Source organism: Lepidothrix coronata, unplaced genomic scaffold (assembly GCF_001604755.1).
Source record: "Lepidothrix coronata isolate B3197 unplaced genomic scaffold, Lepidothrix_coronata-1.0 Scaffold5, whole genome shotgun sequence".
Classification (NCBI taxonomy): Eukaryota; Metazoa; Chordata; class Aves; order Passeriformes; family Pipridae; genus Lepidothrix; species Lepidothrix coronata.
This window is the reverse complement of record NW_016690185.1, coordinates 7,443,548-7,460,737: the sequence shown is the minus strand read 5'-3', so window position 1 is coordinate 7,460,737 and position 17,190 is coordinate 7,443,548. Positions and strand designations below refer to the sequence as shown.

Sequence of the window (17,190 nt, the reverse complement as noted above, 5' to 3'; positions counted from 1 at the left end):
TTTTCATCCCCTCTTCTGGGATTCTGAACAGTAGCAGCTGACAGTGCTGCAGAGCACACCTGTTAAGGCAGCGAGTCCCCAGCAACTGGGGAGATCATGTGCAACCCCCTGGGTGAAGTTCTCTGACAGCTGTTTGTGGCCTTTGCAGCTGTGTCTCTGCAAACACAGCCATGCCTTGCACCTCTGACTGCATTCCTGCTTCATCAGCTGCTGCTGCTGCTGCATTGGATTGCACCTGTTCAAATTTGGTATAACACCTGAACACTCACTCTACTACAGCAGTTCTTCACTTTATTTTGACTTACTGTTTATATGAGATCAGGAGCTCAGGGTGACATGAGTGTGTCAGCTGCCCCTTCAAACCCCTCTGGCTCTGTAACACAACTACAGAAATTCACTTCAGCAGCTGTGACAGGCTTCAGTGAATGCAGCAATGGACACACCTTTGAGAGGTGTAGCGCTCCTCCACTGGAAGGAAAGCCATGGGGCTCTGCTGCAGTTCTCAGTAAGAAATCAAGATGAAAAACACCCTGTTGTGTACTATTACTGGAAAACAGTTTGCTGCGTTAAGCACTTATTTTGGACACTTTATTATAAACCGTAAAGTTTGGATATAAAGTGTTTTCCAAAAATTGTGCACAGAAGCAGACCTCCTTGCACAGCTACATACGAAAATATGAGGCTGTCAAATCCACACCCATCTGGCACACAGAATAAGAGACAAACTCTTAACTAGTATCACACTTAAGTAACATTTATTTTATCAGCATAAATGGTCCAAGTTAAAAGTACTCATGCAGTCATGGGGCCTGGCGGCTGTCAAGAACTTTTCCCCAGTTTGTGCTATCTGTGAGCATTTCCACTGAAGTGAAAGTAAGGCAGAACCAAGATTTAGCAAGGTACAGGCACTTTGTTCCCAGTTCAAGCAGGGAAAAAAAAAGCCTACATCAGGTCCTGGTCCCCCCACCCCAAAAAAGCCTCATGTGTTAGACAAAATGCTGTAAAAAATAAAAAACCCAAAATACAGAAAGTAGGTGTTCCCTAACCATACACTACTAGTTTATGTCATCATATATAAGACCAGAAGTATAAGAAACCATAATGAAAGCTTACTACTTACCAGTGTTGGGTACTTAGCAATGTGTGCAACACAAGTGTTCACAGCAGTGCAGCAGCACTCTGACTAGTACTGCCAGCCGTGCCTGGTGGCTTGTCTAACAGTGTAACTAAACAATTGCTTGTAGGAAGATAGGAAAGGTACTTTAGATTCCACATACCTGGTTACATAAAACAGTGATTTACAAAAAACTCTCATACCAAACAATATTCTAAATAAATAGTTCATCTTCATGACTATATACAGAGTCCTCCTCGCATCAGTTATCCAAAAACGACATATCTGTGTCCATGGGCACTGGAGCAAGTTCGCATAGGTAGAACAGCGTGGCTTCACTTGCCTCTGCCTCTGTCAGTGGCTCCAGACGCACCAGTTTGCTCTGGGTGGGCTCAGGATCCAGGCTGCTCTCCAGGAGCTCATCGCCTTCCAGGGACTTGTCAACAGTGGAAGGAGTTTCAGCTGCGAAGCTCCCACTCTCAACAGTGGAGCCTGGGTTCCCATCGAGGAATGCAAGGAGTGGAAATGCAGTGTAATGTATCAGCTGCTTATCTAAGGGGGAAAAAATGCCCAGAACATCAGTTCACACACCTTTCTACATGCAGAATGAAAAAACAATATCCAACCCACAGCATTTATTTAGAGAATAATTAATAAAAAACCATTATAGCTGTTTGTTTTAAATGTGTTTTTATAGAATTGTTACATGCATATATAACGTTGTGCAGATTCTCCTGCAAAACATCAATTTCTCTACATCTGGTGCAGTGCCAAAAACCTAAGTCAAATATAACAAGTATTTTGTTTTGGTTATTTGTTCATCAGCATAACATAAAACCAGAAAAAGAGCAAATAACCAAGATGGCTTTTAGAACAATGCATGTTCAACTGTTTTAAGAATTTCAACAAATCACCACAACTAACCTGATCTAGGCTTAGTAGCTTGTGTTTCCTGTGAAGCTGCTGGACCAGCATTATTCTTGTTAGTTTCTTTTCCCTTTGTCTCTGTCTGGGAACAAAAGCAAACTCTTTAACACATGCTTAAAGCCTGTACCAATGCCACTGGAACACAGCTGAGCAACTATTAAAAAAACCCTACAATTTTTATTTGTGAAGGTTTGCAGTGGCATTATCAGTATTATCCCTGCTAACAGACCTTGGCTGAGAAAATGTGAAATGGAAACATAGCCTAGAAAGCAAGAACCAAAACCAATGCTTGTAAATGAACAAGACAAATTCAGAGAGCTACATCTGCTTATTCTTGTGTTTCTTTTCCCACCAGACAATACAGATGAAACCATTCTGACAAAGTGTGTATCATCTTTGCAAGTACTAAAATCTTGGGGGATACAAAGTCAAGAGACTGGTACAATGTAGAGATATTGGCCTCAAGATAATACAAGTTTTAAAGGACATTATTAATTACTGTCCTTTTCCCCTTTGCTGTTTAAAGCCTAACAGGATGAAATCAGCTGTAGTCTTCTTATTCTCATGGAAGTCTTAAAAGTCAGAGCATGAGGTGCCATGATACCAGTAAAGAAAACAGCAAAAGGTGAGCAAAAGTTTGCATCTGTCACTACTGTGTACATCGAGCAATAGATTTAAGACTTACTTTGGTATTAGTGATATGATCATGATCTGTGGGATTCATCTGCACGGAGCTTGTAAAAAGCTGAATGAGACAAAACACATCAAGTTTTAGGTATCTTGATGCTGCTATTAAGAATACAAGACCATTGCATCTGCATGTGTGAAAGTAACCCCTGTATTTATTCCACGCTCTATGAGGACTGGAGTTTATTTACAGGTAGTTACGACTTTTGCAAAGAAAAACTAGCTTTGGCACACAATGGTTTGCAATTCCATGAAGCTCAGTCACAAAGAAAACAACTATATTGCATCTAACTAACACAGTTTGCTGCAGTTTTAAAACACCAATTTCTTCTTACTTTGCTGCATGGATAATTCTGTCTACAATATGGACAAACACACCCTGCCCAAGTTTCCAAGTGACACCAAACCAGGAGGAGTCATCAGTATGTGGGAGAGCAGAGCTGCCATTAAGAGGTATCTCAACCAAGTGGGAGAGGGGCCAACAGGAACTCCACCAGGTTCAACAGCCACGCGTCTTCAGGACCCAGTAACCTCATGCACTGGCCCAGGTTAGGGTTAAGGAACAACTGGACAAGGAGCAGCTCCTCAGAGAGGGAACAGGGGAGTTGTGGTAGACAACACTGCCACCAGCCAGCAGCATGGCCTTGCTACAGGGAGAGAAGCTCTGCTACGGGCAGCACAGCCAGGATGTCGCTGGAAGCAATTATTTCTCTCTGCACAGCACCTGAGGCCACTTGAGGAAGAGTGTCCAGTTTTAGGCCTCCCAGTCTGAGTTTTTAAATTAGAGGGTGTCCGGAGTGCCACAGATGTCTGGAGGCTTAAGGCATGCAAGAGGCTCAGGAACTCTGGCTAATCTTGTCTGAAGAGGGCCAATGAGGGAGGATAATTGCCCTCTTCCACTACTCTGTTACCGAGAAGGCAAACTCCACATGGACAAAGGACAAGAGGCAAGAGTGATGAAGTGCAGCAGGGCAAACTGTGATTGACATAAGGAAATGTTTCACTAAGAAGAGTCAAGCCCTCAACAGACACCCAAGAGCCTGTCTTTGGAGATTTTGAAATTTTAGTAAACAAGGTCCAGAGCAATAAGATTCAACTTTCAAGCTGACCCTGCTTTGAGAAAGGGGACTGGACTAGATGACGTGCACAGGTCCCCTCCAACCCAGACCATTCTACTCAACATAAACCTGAAGAAACCTGAAATTGCAGGGAAACTTGTAAAATAAATGCCAAGAGCCTTTTTAACCCCAGTTCATTGAGAAGACCACAGATGATGTGCTGGGTTATTTCAAAGCAAGAGTATTAGACATCTACTTTATGTCTAAGTTCATGTCACAACAAATATAAGCATGATTTCGTTCATTAATAAAGCCATTTTTCAATAAAAAACTTATGCATTCATTTGAACAGTGGTGTAGCACTAAGAATTATACCAGTGCTCAAGAAACATACATCAGTAAATATTTGTAGCTCAGCTTTGTAAAGGGAAGAAAGGAAAAAATATCAGTGGTGTTTTAAATCCATTCTTCACAGCAACAATACACACAAATCTTTTCTAATGCCTATTGCCCAAGTATTTAAAATAAACAGTCAAAATTACATCGACCAGGAGATCTGGATCTATGCTGAACTGTCGTCCCGATAACATAGCCTGGAAGTCCTCTAAACTGCAGTCGATACTGTCAAGATAATCCAGAAGTTCAACTCTAGAAGACAAACAGTATTTTACTGCTGTATCCCTTAACAAAGTAAGAGAAATCCTCGAGTAAGCTTTACACAGATGTACTACATGCATCTAAAAATCTTTACCAGAACTAGAATGAACTAAGTTTTTTCATCAGATATGACCTCTGGAAAAAAATGAAAACTTTTAGCCTCTAGAGGAGAACCCAAGTAAAGCAGAGGGGTGCTCTGAAACAGGTATTGCAGGTATTGTATCAACATAACACTATGACATGACATGACATTGGCCCCACATAGCCCTAATGAGTCCCATCTGCCTGCAGGAGTGACACAAATAAATCCGACAGTTTAAATAATGTTATACACAATATTACACTGCTGGATTACACATCCCAACTCACTCATGTGAGCTTCACAATGAGAATCAGAGGTCACATCTTAAAATACTTAAAATAGAAGGATCTTTAGAAACTGGCTAGAATAACAATGGGTTATTAATTTAACATTCTCCGCAGAAACTACTGTTCAGTTCTTTTTACTTCAGTCAAATAATCTGTTCTAATACTTGAAAAAAAACCAAAAACCAGACTACTTACTTTCCAAGAAGATTTATATTCTGTGAAATTACTCCATTTTCACTGAGTATGGAATCCATCACTGAGACTGGATCTTCTGCAGTTAAAGTTGACTGGTTATTCAGCTGTACAGCACTTGACATGAGTGGGCTTGTGCTGTCACTGACAGGGCTGATTGGATCATTACCTGGGACAGCAACTGATTCGGTGCTTTTATCCCCTTGAATTACAGGGGCGTATTCATCTTCGTTATCATCTTCCACAATTACAATATCGGGAGAAGGATAGCTACAACTACAGCTGCAATACAAGATAAATTAATTAGAGCATTTCATACACTCTTTTAAATTGGTATTATTATACAGGTTTAGTTACTCCTCACTTTAGTCAAGCCACTATAAGGAAATAAACTTTCCTACTGCTTTTTAGTACTCAATACAGAAAGATACTCTCAGTATCTATTTTCCATTGATACGGTTCTGTAATGCTCAATACAGTTAATGCAGCTCAGCTAGCACACACTGTTGTGCTACACCACAATAACCAACTACTAAAAAGCTACAGGATAGCTTTTTGCATTAGAATAACTATAAGTTCGCGTATAAAGTATGTACAAAGTGGACCAAAGCATACAAGGCTATCAAACTAGACAGACAACATATATTTTGTGTATTTCCTGTTGAACAGAATCAACTCTGGAGCATCCATAACATAAAGGATCTGAGTCAACAGGTTTGTTATTAACCTTGTTACGTATACCAGGAATGACACCTGAAAACCAAGAGCGAGCCTCAACTAATTTGCTTTCAGCCACATTCCAGTTCTTAACCCTTAAGTAGCTGTTAGTTACGCTGCCTCTCTATCACAGCTGTATCCTCATAAAGCTTTTCTATCAGAGAATACATTCCCAGACATCAGCTGAGCAAGAAGAATGGTACCAGTTCAAGTGTAAGCTAGAAATACCTAACTTTTATTTCTTAAGGCATAATACAGGCCCTATCAATCCAATGTAACTCAGGAAGAGAGTTGCTCCTCAGTCCCTGGACCAAGTTTCAACTTGCCCGTAGATGCAAGATGAACTACTTCTTCTATAGTACTAAACAAGAAGGAACACAGTCACAAAACACTTGGGACTGAAAAAAACCCCATGAAATTAATTGGCTTAATGAAGTTTAAAGACCACACCAACACCTGACAAACAACACATGCAAGTTATTCTCCACAAAAATCTGTAAAAATAAGGGAAGTTATTCCCGTCTGTATTCATAACCAAAAGTAAGAAAACACCACTTACTCTGTCTTTGGACAACTAGTATATTTAAAAAGAGTGCAATAATACAGATTGCTTTCACCAGTTTATATGTACCTGCCACATATTACAACTCCAACAGCCAATTAAGGATTTGGAATAAATCCAGAGGTCAATAAATCAAAAGCTAGTGTGATTTCACAGATGAAGCTTCTATATGTGCAGGAGTGCTGAGTAATTCTGACCACTTCATTAGAACAAATTACTTATGACATCTGAATTATTGCGTATTATACAACACTGAAAGCCATTATCTACGTACACTTCTACAGACTTCTTACTTGGAAGAATCTGAAGTGGTATCTTCATTTGTTTCTGGTGTAACAGGAAAATTTTCTTCATCACCCATGGGATTTTCTTCATCACCCACATCCTCGGTGACATCGTAAATAACAATGTCATCTGAAATCTGTTCTCTTTGTTTTAAGCCCTCATTTCTGTTGAGAGGTACCTGAGAATTATTTTTAAAGGAGTCAGGGGACAGAAAGATGATGAGCTTCAGCATTTTGACAGTTATCATTTTATCTTACAATGCTTCTAATCTACAAAAGTCTAAGAGCTTTCCTACACCTTTGAGATTACAAGCTGTTTGTATAGATCTATGTTTAATAAAAAAAGCCATAAAAGTAAATGAACAAGATGGAGAATACCAGCTACAGGAAAGTTTGGCAAACACTACAGGCACAGAAATAAAAATATACTAGCACTGTCAGCAAATGCAAAAGAAAAGCTGCAAAAATGGGACCATAAAATAAATAAAAATATTAAAACAGTGACTACTGTTTAAATAGTACTTTGTTTCAATAGTACTTTGTTTCAATACTGTTTAAATAGTACTTTGTTTCAATTTGTTTCTACTAATTCTGATGCCATGCTACAGCACTCATTTTGATGATTTCCCCACCAATCTTTATTTGGACAGCAGAAAACAACTTTCAGTGGCATGACTCATTCAAATGGAAAAACATGACATGATTTTGCTGCATTGGATGCTGCCTTGCAGACCAACACACTGGACCCTTGTCTCTGTATGGGGCCAAGGGCGCCTCACTCCCAGAGATAACAATGCAACACGTACGTGCTATTTCTAACAGCACAATTATTAAATGCAAACTGCTTTCAGTAGGATCACGTCAAGCTGTATTTAATACACAGGCAACTGGTTTATACACGCTTATGTTGTAAAGTGAATGGTGATTATCAACAGAATACGACATACCACTTCTACAAGCTGACAGCTCTCAGTACACAGCCATGTTTTATTTCCCATAAGACAATCTACTTGGTCCATCTGCCCCCCCTGCACTCCTTCCTTCATCATAACAGAGCGTATGCATAACAGAAAACTTACATGGTGGCCGCTGTCAGCTGGTTCTTTCACAATTTTCTGAAATACATTTGACTTTGTAGGTCCATTAGTGTTCAAAAGTAGAGGCCTACATCAGAAAGAGTAAAGGAAGAAAGCAACCTCAAAACCAATTTAAGGCATGTCAGTTTACTGACTGGACAGCAAGTTTTCAAGATCATACCTACCTCTTGCGTTTTAGGCTCACTAGTTGGTTATTCTGCACCAAGGTAACAATGAATTGTACAATCTGTAAGGGAAAGAACACTATTGTTAATCACTCTAACTTTGTAACTGTTTCTCTTGAGCATCAACCTATATTATAGCAGAAGACTTCAATAATAAAATCTATACATAAACAGCAAAACACTTATTTTGTGTAGTAATTTTTATATAGAGCTGTTCAGAAAAGTTAAAAATCATGGTAAAAACACTGCTGGTAATATCTCAACAAAATAGTTATTCAGTTGTCCAAGAAAGGCTTTACACATAGCAGGAGGTAAGAGTAAGCTATGTTTTACAGTACACAGAAAGACATCCAGCAACTCAAATGATTAGAAGAATTCTAATAAGCAATGAAAGAAGGCGTACAGAGATTTGGATCATATATGTAACCTGTATCTGTAAATACCGGTTCTGGTGAAAGGCATTTTTGACAGATTCAGAAAAAATTACATGTACAATTAACATTACAAATACAAGGTCAGCAGGTCAGTCAAGTAGGACAGCAGTGAATTTCAAATACAGAACTTCATAACTGAGCACTCCCTCATGCAAGTACAATACGTGAATGAAGCCTTACCTTTCGAATAACTTGCTGTTGTTGCAAGTGTTTTGTTCTCAGTTCTGACACTTCCCTCCAAAGGGATTCATTCTCTCTGTTTAAAAATGATGATTTAAAAGTCAAAGTTATAAAACTTTGTTTTATAAAAGGAAGTTATAAAAGTTATAAAACTTTTATATTAATTTTTGTTAAAGATTAGTTGGCCTCGTTAAAGCTCTTCAAAATTTTTGGGGTGTGGGGTGGGAGTGTCATACAGTCAGCAGCCTTGGAAAACTCATTACAAAATGGAGACCCAAAGACAACAAATGGCCTGCAGAGAATTTCCAGCCCTTTTAAAATGGAAGAAACAAAAAATTCTCACATTTGGCAGTATTTATTAGCTGTACATTCTGCATTTTAAAATTAACTTTCAGCATTTAAAAATTAACCGTTTTGTTTCCTTTCCTGTAAAAACAAAGTTACCTTCTTTTCTTTCTTCTAGAAATAAAATAAAAAAAAAATAATCAGGTATGCAGTTGGTTTCTGGCAGCAAGGGTCAGCATAAGAATGCATCTCATCACTAAAAACCAGAGTTCTTCACCTACATCCACTCTGCTTGTCCTCCCTCACGCACCTTTTGCTAGGTGTGAGCCACCTGTCAGCAACTGCCTGTCTTCAAAGCACGTTTCTGCACACGCTTTGCCTGTGTGTACAGAACAAGCTCTCAAGTCACACACGCTGCTGTAGCCATTCAAACAGTTGCCTCTATTAGCTCCAATAAAGGGGCATGTTAGGTGCTAAAAACTAACAGAGCTTGTCAGAGGTGGCAGTTTTCATGAAGCACTGCCATTTTACAAACCTTAGCTGTTCCAGTACTCACAGGAGGTCAGTTACTGAGACAGTGTAAAAACTGCCCGTGCTATGGTAACCACGAGAAGTTTGTTTCCAACAGCATACTGCATATTAAAGCCCCAATGAATAAGGAAAGGCAACATACCACTCTCCACTCTTTTGCAGTTTAATTTTCAACACAGAGAAACAAACCCCGCTGGTGTTCAATTTTTAGGAAACCTTAAGCTAAGTTTTCAGAAACAGCTGTTCACGTGCAGTGTGATGCAGGATATTACTCCTCAAACTGCTTCTATGTCCAACATATGTCCAACATACAGTTTCAGAGTACAGTTCCACCAAAAATTTAACAACTGAAGTTAGGGATTCTGAACTTTCTCACTAGCTTTATTAACATGTTTTGAAGGACTAGGTCTTCTGATTTTTAGCCCAGTTTCTACCTCAGTTATTTTAAACTGATGGGACAAAATCATAGATGTCAAAGACAACCATTCTAAGCTCTCATCTACAAACTGTCAGGTCATTTTCAACTGGATGTCATTTCAGTCAAAGTCAACCCTGCTCTGGGCAGAGATTTGGACCCGACGGTCTTCTGAGGTTATTTCAACCCAAATTTGTCTAGGATTTCCAAAAGGCAAATATGAGCATTTTTACTCTAGACTGGCCAGATTCTAACAAAGACTCTTTCTAGGCCAAGTAAGTTTTCCTCTGAATGTTCTACCCCTCAAGTAACTAGAACTGAAGATTATAAATGACAAAATTTACTTCTTAAAACTTTAACTAATCAGTGACCTCTGTCACAGAGGATACACCATCACTTACTTTCTCAATATAAGTTAAGGTGTCCTGAGACAGAGTTCCTATTCAGGTGATGTGACTTACAGTGCATGAGCTTATTGTCATTGTTTGTATCTACATAAATGATTAAGTAATTTGTGACACACATCTCTCTCACTGTTGAAAATAAATCATAATTACTAACTAGGTAAAAATGCTCTAAAAATACTCCATTTACATTTGCATTTTAGATTCTGTTCCTTTGTAACTGATGCAACAAATGAATTTCCAAGCTAGATTTCTAAATACATTTTCCAAGGCACTAACTCTTCTGCAATTTTAAGCAGTGGGGGAACAAAGACAACAATCAGAAAACAAAAATCAACGACCAAAGTCATTAACTGTTATAAGAAAGTATTATATGCACTTTGCACAAACCAAACTCTGCCTCAAACTAAATACAGTAACTACTTCAAACTTGAAGACGTAAACCAGCATACTTTATGCCAAGAGCTGATTTGAATATTCAGCCTCAGCAGCATTATGGAACTAAAGGTATTATTTAATTGCCCACTACTAGACAGTTCTGGAAACACCAACATTGCCTATTACTTTTAACAATATCAGAATAGTTAATTTTTAATGCAATTTCTCTACTGAAATTTATGTTCCTAAAGCAATACTGAATTTAGGTAATCAGAAATCAAGAGACACCTAAAATTAGATCTTTGTCCAATATCTAGTATCAGAATTACTCAGCATTAGGGATCAGTTACTGATGCAGCAACTTACCTCTTCAAAAGAGACAACTGAGATTCAATAGTCGTTTGTTTAATTTCCACCTTTTGAGCACTACATATTATCTTGGAGAGATCTTCCTGCCGTATCTTGTTTTCTTCAGGTCTCGAAGATGAAACCTTTAAAAGATTAGAATCCAGAAACACCACTTCCCTTTACTCATACTTAACTAATATTCTATTTGGGTGATCAAATATATTTTCTTACTAGTGTTGACAAACTATGCATTTAAGTTAATAATAAACCAAGCATCAAAAAAAACCCCCAAACCAGAACCATAGCTGTCATCACATTAGCTTTTGCTGTTACAAACATTTGTGTACATTCAGATTCTTCAGGCACCCTCCCAAGTGCTCTACTTCATTATAACTGCTTCACAATAACCTGGTGTTAATAAGTACATCACTCTGTGCTGATTTTAGCTGGGGTAGTTAATTTTCTTTATGGTAGCTAATATGGGGCTGTGTTTTGGATTTGTGCTGTTATGTTGCAGGGCTGGCAATACAGAGCTGTTTTTGTTACTGCTGAGCAGTGCTTACACATGGAGTCAAGGCCTTTTCTGCTTCTCCCTCCACTGCACCAGCAAGTTGGCTGGGGCTGCACAAGAAATTGGGAGGGCACACACATGGCTGGGACAGTTTTCCCCAGCTGACCAAAGGGATACTCCATACCACATAGTGTCATGCTGCGTATATAAAACTGGAGGATAAAGAAGGAAGGAGCGGTGTTTGAACTGACAGCATTTGTGAAGACAAATGTATCTGTTACGCGTGATGGAGCCCTGCTTTCCTGGGGATAGTTGAACACCTGCCCACCCATGGGAGGTGGTAAATGAATTCCTTATTTTGTTTTGCTTGTGTGTGTGGCTTTTGCTTTACTTACTGAACTGCCTTTATCTCAACCCAGGAGCCTTCTCACTTTTACTCTCCCGATTCACCCACATCCCGACATAGGGGGAGTAACCAAGCAGCTCTGTGGGGCCGAGTTGCTGACTGGGGTTAAACCACAACATCCACCCTTTCACCAGAGTTTAATTTGCCATATTTCCATTTGGTATCTATATTCACCTGACTCACATTAACAGCAGAGCACATTTCAGTCACATTTACCAGCATAACAAACACGTTTATAGGTTTGCCCCCTGTTCTCTTTGGTGGAGAGTTTAATGCTTACAGTAGATTCGTTCTGAAACAAGCTACATAAACAAGCAGTTTCTTCTATTACTGATTAGGTAAAGTCAAAGCATGCTCTGTACTTCTAATACTCTCTTGAAAATTGTCATATTTGCCTAACTCACTCATTTTTGCCCCCTGTGAAACTTACTATAATGACAGCAAAGTAGGTTAAATAAAGAAGCCCAGTCAAATCCCCCAAAATATGTTTAAACAGGATCAAGATATAAATGAAAGCAGTGCAGTTTGCTTCCATGAACTCCAAACTACCTGCACTCATGACAGTTAAACTTGTCATGAACTTTGCTATTCATCAACACGTAGTAGTACAGGTTTTCTACATACTGAATTTTCACTAACCTTCCTTTTAATGTGTTCCAACAAATCCTCTCGGCCCTGCCTAAAATATGCATGCCGAAATTCTACTGGGCCATCTCGCTCCAGTTTGACAATCCCAGAATCAACGTGGACAACTTTCCGGAAGCCATCTATTAAAAAAAAAAACAAACAAAAAACTTCAAAATCCACATTAAGAGATTCAAAATATGCTGTCCCAACTATCCTATTAATAACTTTGAGGATAAGACAGTATCCTAGTTGCAGAGAACATAGGGCCACTGCTCAAAGGAAATTAAAACTAAATGTGTACAGGATATAGAACTACGCTAGAATGCAAAAATCCAGGAACTTACACATGTTCAGCTGTCTGACAAAGCTTGCCATGTTGTTGTGCTTGAAGTACTTGGGAAGAATCTCTTTTGCGAATCTCTGCTCATCCAACACCAAGAAACTCTTGCCATTCTAAAATGAGAAACACATATTAAACTACTTAAAAACCATAGCAGAAAACACACTGGGCTTTTAGAATTAATCACCAGATAGGAATGTTTCTTTTGTGCATGCAGTACATTACTGATCTGCTTGCCTACAACTTTCCGAAACAAAAAGCAACGGAGTACTATCAATTTATATCATTATCTGTATCTGAAGAGGAACATCTCCATTGTTACTTTTTGCTTCCTCAAGATATGAATTAATTGTTTCTCAACAATTATCACAGTTTCACTACAGGACAATACTATCAATTTTGTACATCGTTCTGAAGTCTTGGTAAGAAATCTAACAAAGAGCCTGAGGAAGGAAAAAACACCAACAACCAGCTGAAAGTCCCATCTGCTTTCCACTATAGAAGCATGATTATTTTGATAGGACTTGTAGAGCAGATAGAGCTGTCAAAGGGCTGAGCATGTCCACTGGGTTTTGGAGTTACCAAAAAGGTAACCACCCAAGGTAACATACCCCTTCTGGAATTCCAGTTGTGAAGGACTGATCTTTTATTTAATCCACAGGCTTTGACTAAAACAGAAAGATCAGCTCTTTGTTCTTCAATGACCACTCCACCAACTACAGGGCAAATAACTGGCAAAATGCAAATTACCTACTTCTAAAAGCTTTAGATGTCTATACAACCACAGTACTCTCACCCTGTATTTAATGAAAAGTTTATCATCTTTAACAAATGTCAACACTGTTACTCCATCTTCTTAGAAGCCTTTAGTTCAGTAAGTCACATTTTTCTTATCCTCAAATGCCAGCTGTTCTATGATCATCACAAGAAGCTTAGAGAACCAACCATAAGACCATGTGAAGATTCTTATCCAAGGGCTTGTGTCCTCGTTTCAGCAGGGATAGAAATAATTTTTTCTTAGTAGCTGGCACAGTGTTGAGTTTTGGATTCAGTAAGAAAATAACGTTGATGTCAATATTATTCTCTGATGTTTTAGTTGTAGCTGAGCAGTGCTTACCCTAAGTCAAGGACTTTTCAGCTTCCCAAGCTCTGCCACAAGAAGCTGGGAGGGAGCATAGTGGGGTGGATGTGTGCACCACCACACCAGGACAGCTGACACACACTGGGCAAAGGGATATTCTATACCACAGAACATAATCTCCAGTATATAAACCAGGGGAGTTACCCAGAAGGGGGGCCAACTGCTGTTCACAGATGGGCTGGGTATTGGCCCAGCAAGTAGTGAGCAATTGTACAGCACATCATTTGTTTTTCTTAGATTTTCTCTCTCTGTCCTTTTTATTACTATTATATATTAATAATATATTATTATATTATGTATATTATAAATTAATTTGTTTCAATTATTAAACAGTTCTTATCTCAACCCACAGGTTTTAATTTTTTTAACCAGGGTGCGAGAAAGTGAGCAAACGGCTGTGCTGTACTTAGTTGCCAGTTGGGGTTAAACCACAACAGCTTGTTCCTGACAAACCATGATCATCAGGAACAGGATTTTATAAATGGTCTCCACTGGATGTGTTTAACACTGAGAGGAAGATAGGAAGATGAAAACTTCCAGTAAGGCCTGCCTGCCTACCTCCTGCTGAGAAACAACCAGTGGAAGGGAAAAGGGAAGCAAAAGCAATTGACTATTTCAGCCAATGCTGTGTGAAACTCACCAACTGGAGGGGCTCAAGTGACAACTTCCATGTGGTGTCTCACTTTGTCCCTTTGACATTGTCCAGGCTTAAGACAGGAAAATCTGGGTGACACATCTACTAGCTCTGGTTGCCCTGACAGTCATTTACAGCAAAGCTGTACAGATGCTAAGGTCTGTAAGCATCAGTAACAGCTCAACATGGTTTTCAACTCCTAGTGCCAATGACTGCAGCATACAGCAGTCTCCCAAGTGCTTCATTTGGTATTCCTGACCCTTATTTCCATGGACAACACGTACTGTGGCTTCACTGAGATATGTATGCAGGGAGACAAAATCTGGCTGTTTGGTTTCAGATGGTGTTTAGCCTTACACTGTAAGGATACAGATTGGTATAGGAGGAAAGCGAAATATTATAGTAACTGTACTCTCTCCTATTACATTTGGTACACTTTTTGTACCCTATAAAATCGACATAGTGCATTTTTAAAAGATATCCCAAGCAACCTCAATACTTCACTCCCACAAGAACTGCTCGTTGCCAGTAACATCAACTGTTATTAGTGGACCTTCCCTCTAGAAACAGCCTTGCAGAATTTCAAACAATTAGTCTTTACTGTTAATTAAGAAAATAAAACAAGGATATCTAATAGTCTTGGTGTGTTTACTCAAGATAAACATGAGCAATGAATTTGGAATGTGTTCATTAAAAGTGTAAGGCAGCAAAAATAGCACATCTTACGGTAGATAATATCAATCTTCATATAGCCCTTATTACCCTTCTTCCAAAAAAAAGAAAACAACAGAAGAAAGGAAAGCTGTCATAATCTATTGAGGCCCCCTGCTACCCCCTTTGAGAAGTTTTGGCTGAAGTTACTGGTAAATCATTATCAGTAAAATGTTTAAGATGTTTTATCGTTCCTCAAGCACTTAAAATAGCAGCTCTCGGTTGAGTTTATCTCAACACCATTTGAAGATGTTGACACCGTTTGAGAACAGGATTTTCTTGAAAAGAGGATGTAGAGAAAAATGAAATAGTTATTATTAAAATACGTGCTTAGCATTTAGCACAAGAATTAATGATATTAACTGCAGCAACTCGCCAGCCCTTCGTTACACTGTAAGAAGGTGTAAGAAGATGGTGCCCAATTAGACCTTCCCCGCGGCCCATCCTCTTCCCGACGCTCCAGCAGGTGGACACCGAGACCGGGAACCCCCCCCGCCCGCCCCCCACGTGGCCGCTCCCTGCCGCTCCCGCGGGGTCCAGCCCCTCTGGAGGCCGTCAGCGGCTCACGGGGAACAGCAAGAGGACGGCACACTCCGCTCTCCCCATCCTCCCCGGCTCACCAAGGGCGAGCCCCGCTACTGACGCACCCACCGCCTCGCAGTGGGAGATCCCCCCGCAGCCCCGCGTTCCCCGCACTACGGCTCCATAAACACAGCGCACGATAGAATCCCGCCACTGCCGGGCCCCCGCCGTCCCCTCCGAGCCGCCCGCCGCCCGGGGAAGCCCCGGCCTGCTCAGTCGGGGCCGGCGAACGAGCGGCTCCCCCCCGGCAGCGGCTGGGGACGCGCCCCCGGGGCGGGCACCGGCGCTCCCGCTCCCCGTCTAAGACAAGGCCGACCAGCAGCCCGGCCCGGCCCGAGAGGGACCTGACCAGGCCATGCGGCCGTACCCTGGCTTTCATCCCTCCCCCCGCGCACGCCGAGGCCCGCGGCACCCAGCAGGGCCCGGTGCCCGCCGGGCACCGCCGGAGTAAAGCGGAGGGTGATGGGGGGGGCTCCCGCCACACGCCGGCGGGAAGGAGGGGGGGATGGGTGTCGGCCGACCTGGCTCCAGGTGATGAGCCGGTTGCTGGGGGTCTCGCCCAGCAGAGCCCACAGCTTGCTGAGGAAGGCTGGGACCCCCGAGCCGGCGAAGGGCGGTGGCTGCTGTGGGGGCTGCGGGGCCGAGGCCGGGGCCTGGGCCTGGGGCTGCGGCTGCGGCGGTTGCTGCTGCTGCTGCTTCATTGTCGCTCTGGCGGCGGCGGGGCCTCTGCCCGGGGGGTGCGCACAGCGCGCCCGACCCCGCCTCTCGCGCGGACCCCGCGTGCGCGCCGGCCCCGCTGCACGCGCGCGTGCGCGCCGGCCCCGCCCCTTCCCCTGCTCTTTACATAACGTCCCCACGTGCGCCGCCCTCACGTGTCACAACAGCGCCGGCACGGGTGGGACGGGGCCAATAGGGGCGCGCCTCGCCCCGGGGGGCGGGGCCACGTGGCGCAGCCGCACGTTCTCGCCGGGGCACTGCGCGCGTGCCCGGGGAGCGGCTGAGGGAGGCGGGGCGGGTGACGGGAAGGTCTTCGCCTCCGGCCGCGGGGAATGGCTTGCGGGTGTCCGCAAGGTGCCTTTCTTAGGGACTTACCCCATCCTGGGCCTTCAGAAAGGCCCAGGAGAAAGGTGCAATTCAAGTAACCTTTCCATTAGTTTTTTTATTATCTTATGAGGTCTGAGCATAAGGTAATTGCTTGTCCATGTTCTTGTTTTACTATTTTACAAGCCAGCCATTGCAGAACTCAGCAGTTTTTAGCCAGAGGCTGTTTGACTTCCCAGTATTTTCATGAGCAGTGCTATCATGTTTTTCCACTCTGCAGTAAAATTTTCCTCCATTTAGCTTGCAGAAATCTGGTAATTATCAGTTCTGAGACAGGTCAAGCTATTTAAATCTTTCAGGATGCAGTTCTCACCCTCCCCTCACCAGAAAAACA

General features: G+C 41.7%; 1 protein-coding gene across 3 annotated transcripts; it reads right to left on the bottom strand.

Annotated features, from left to right (window-relative positions):
* Positions 1 to 733: 733 nt before the first annotated feature.
* Positions 734 to 16,505, bottom strand: HSF2 (heat shock transcription factor 2). Of its 3 annotated transcripts, XM_017828180.1 has the most exons (14): positions 16,277 to 16,505; positions 12,692 to 12,800; positions 12,360 to 12,487; positions 10,822 to 10,946; positions 8,443 to 8,518; positions 7,829 to 7,890; positions 7,647 to 7,731; positions 6,577 to 6,746; positions 5,174 to 5,286; positions 5,008 to 5,083; positions 4,329 to 4,434; positions 2,727 to 2,786; positions 2,039 to 2,123; positions 734 to 1,666 (listed from the first exon to the last, which is right to left on the bottom strand). In XM_017828180.1, exons 1-14 carry the CDS (start codon positions 16,454 to 16,456, stop codon positions 1,377 to 1,379), a joined length of 1,665 nt encoding a protein of 554 aa, XP_017683669.1. In that variant the 5' UTR covers positions 16,457 to 16,505; the 3' UTR covers positions 734 to 1,376. The 3 variants fall into 3 exon arrangements, with proteins under 3 accessions (XP_017683669.1, XP_017683650.1, XP_017683660.1); XM_017828161.1 differs by having other exon boundaries at positions 5,008 to 5,286; XM_017828171.1 differs by lacking the exon at positions 2,727 to 2,786 and having other exon boundaries at positions 5,008 to 5,286.
* Between the last annotated feature and the right edge of the window lie 685 nt (positions 16,506 to 17,190).

Coding starts and splice junctions, on each gene's coding strand:
- HSF2 (XM_017828161.1), bottom strand. CDS start 16,456: ATGAAGCAGCAGCAGCAGCAACCGCCGCAGCCGCAGCCCCAGGCCCAG. Junction 8,519..10,821: donor CAGTTGTCTCTTTTGAAGAG/GTAAGTTGCTGC, acceptor ATTTTTAAACAG/AGAGAATGAATCCCTTTGGA. Junction 7,732..7,828: donor GTGAGCCTAAAACGCAAGAG/GTAGGTATGATC, acceptor TTTCTGATGTAG/GCCTCTACTTTTGAACACTA.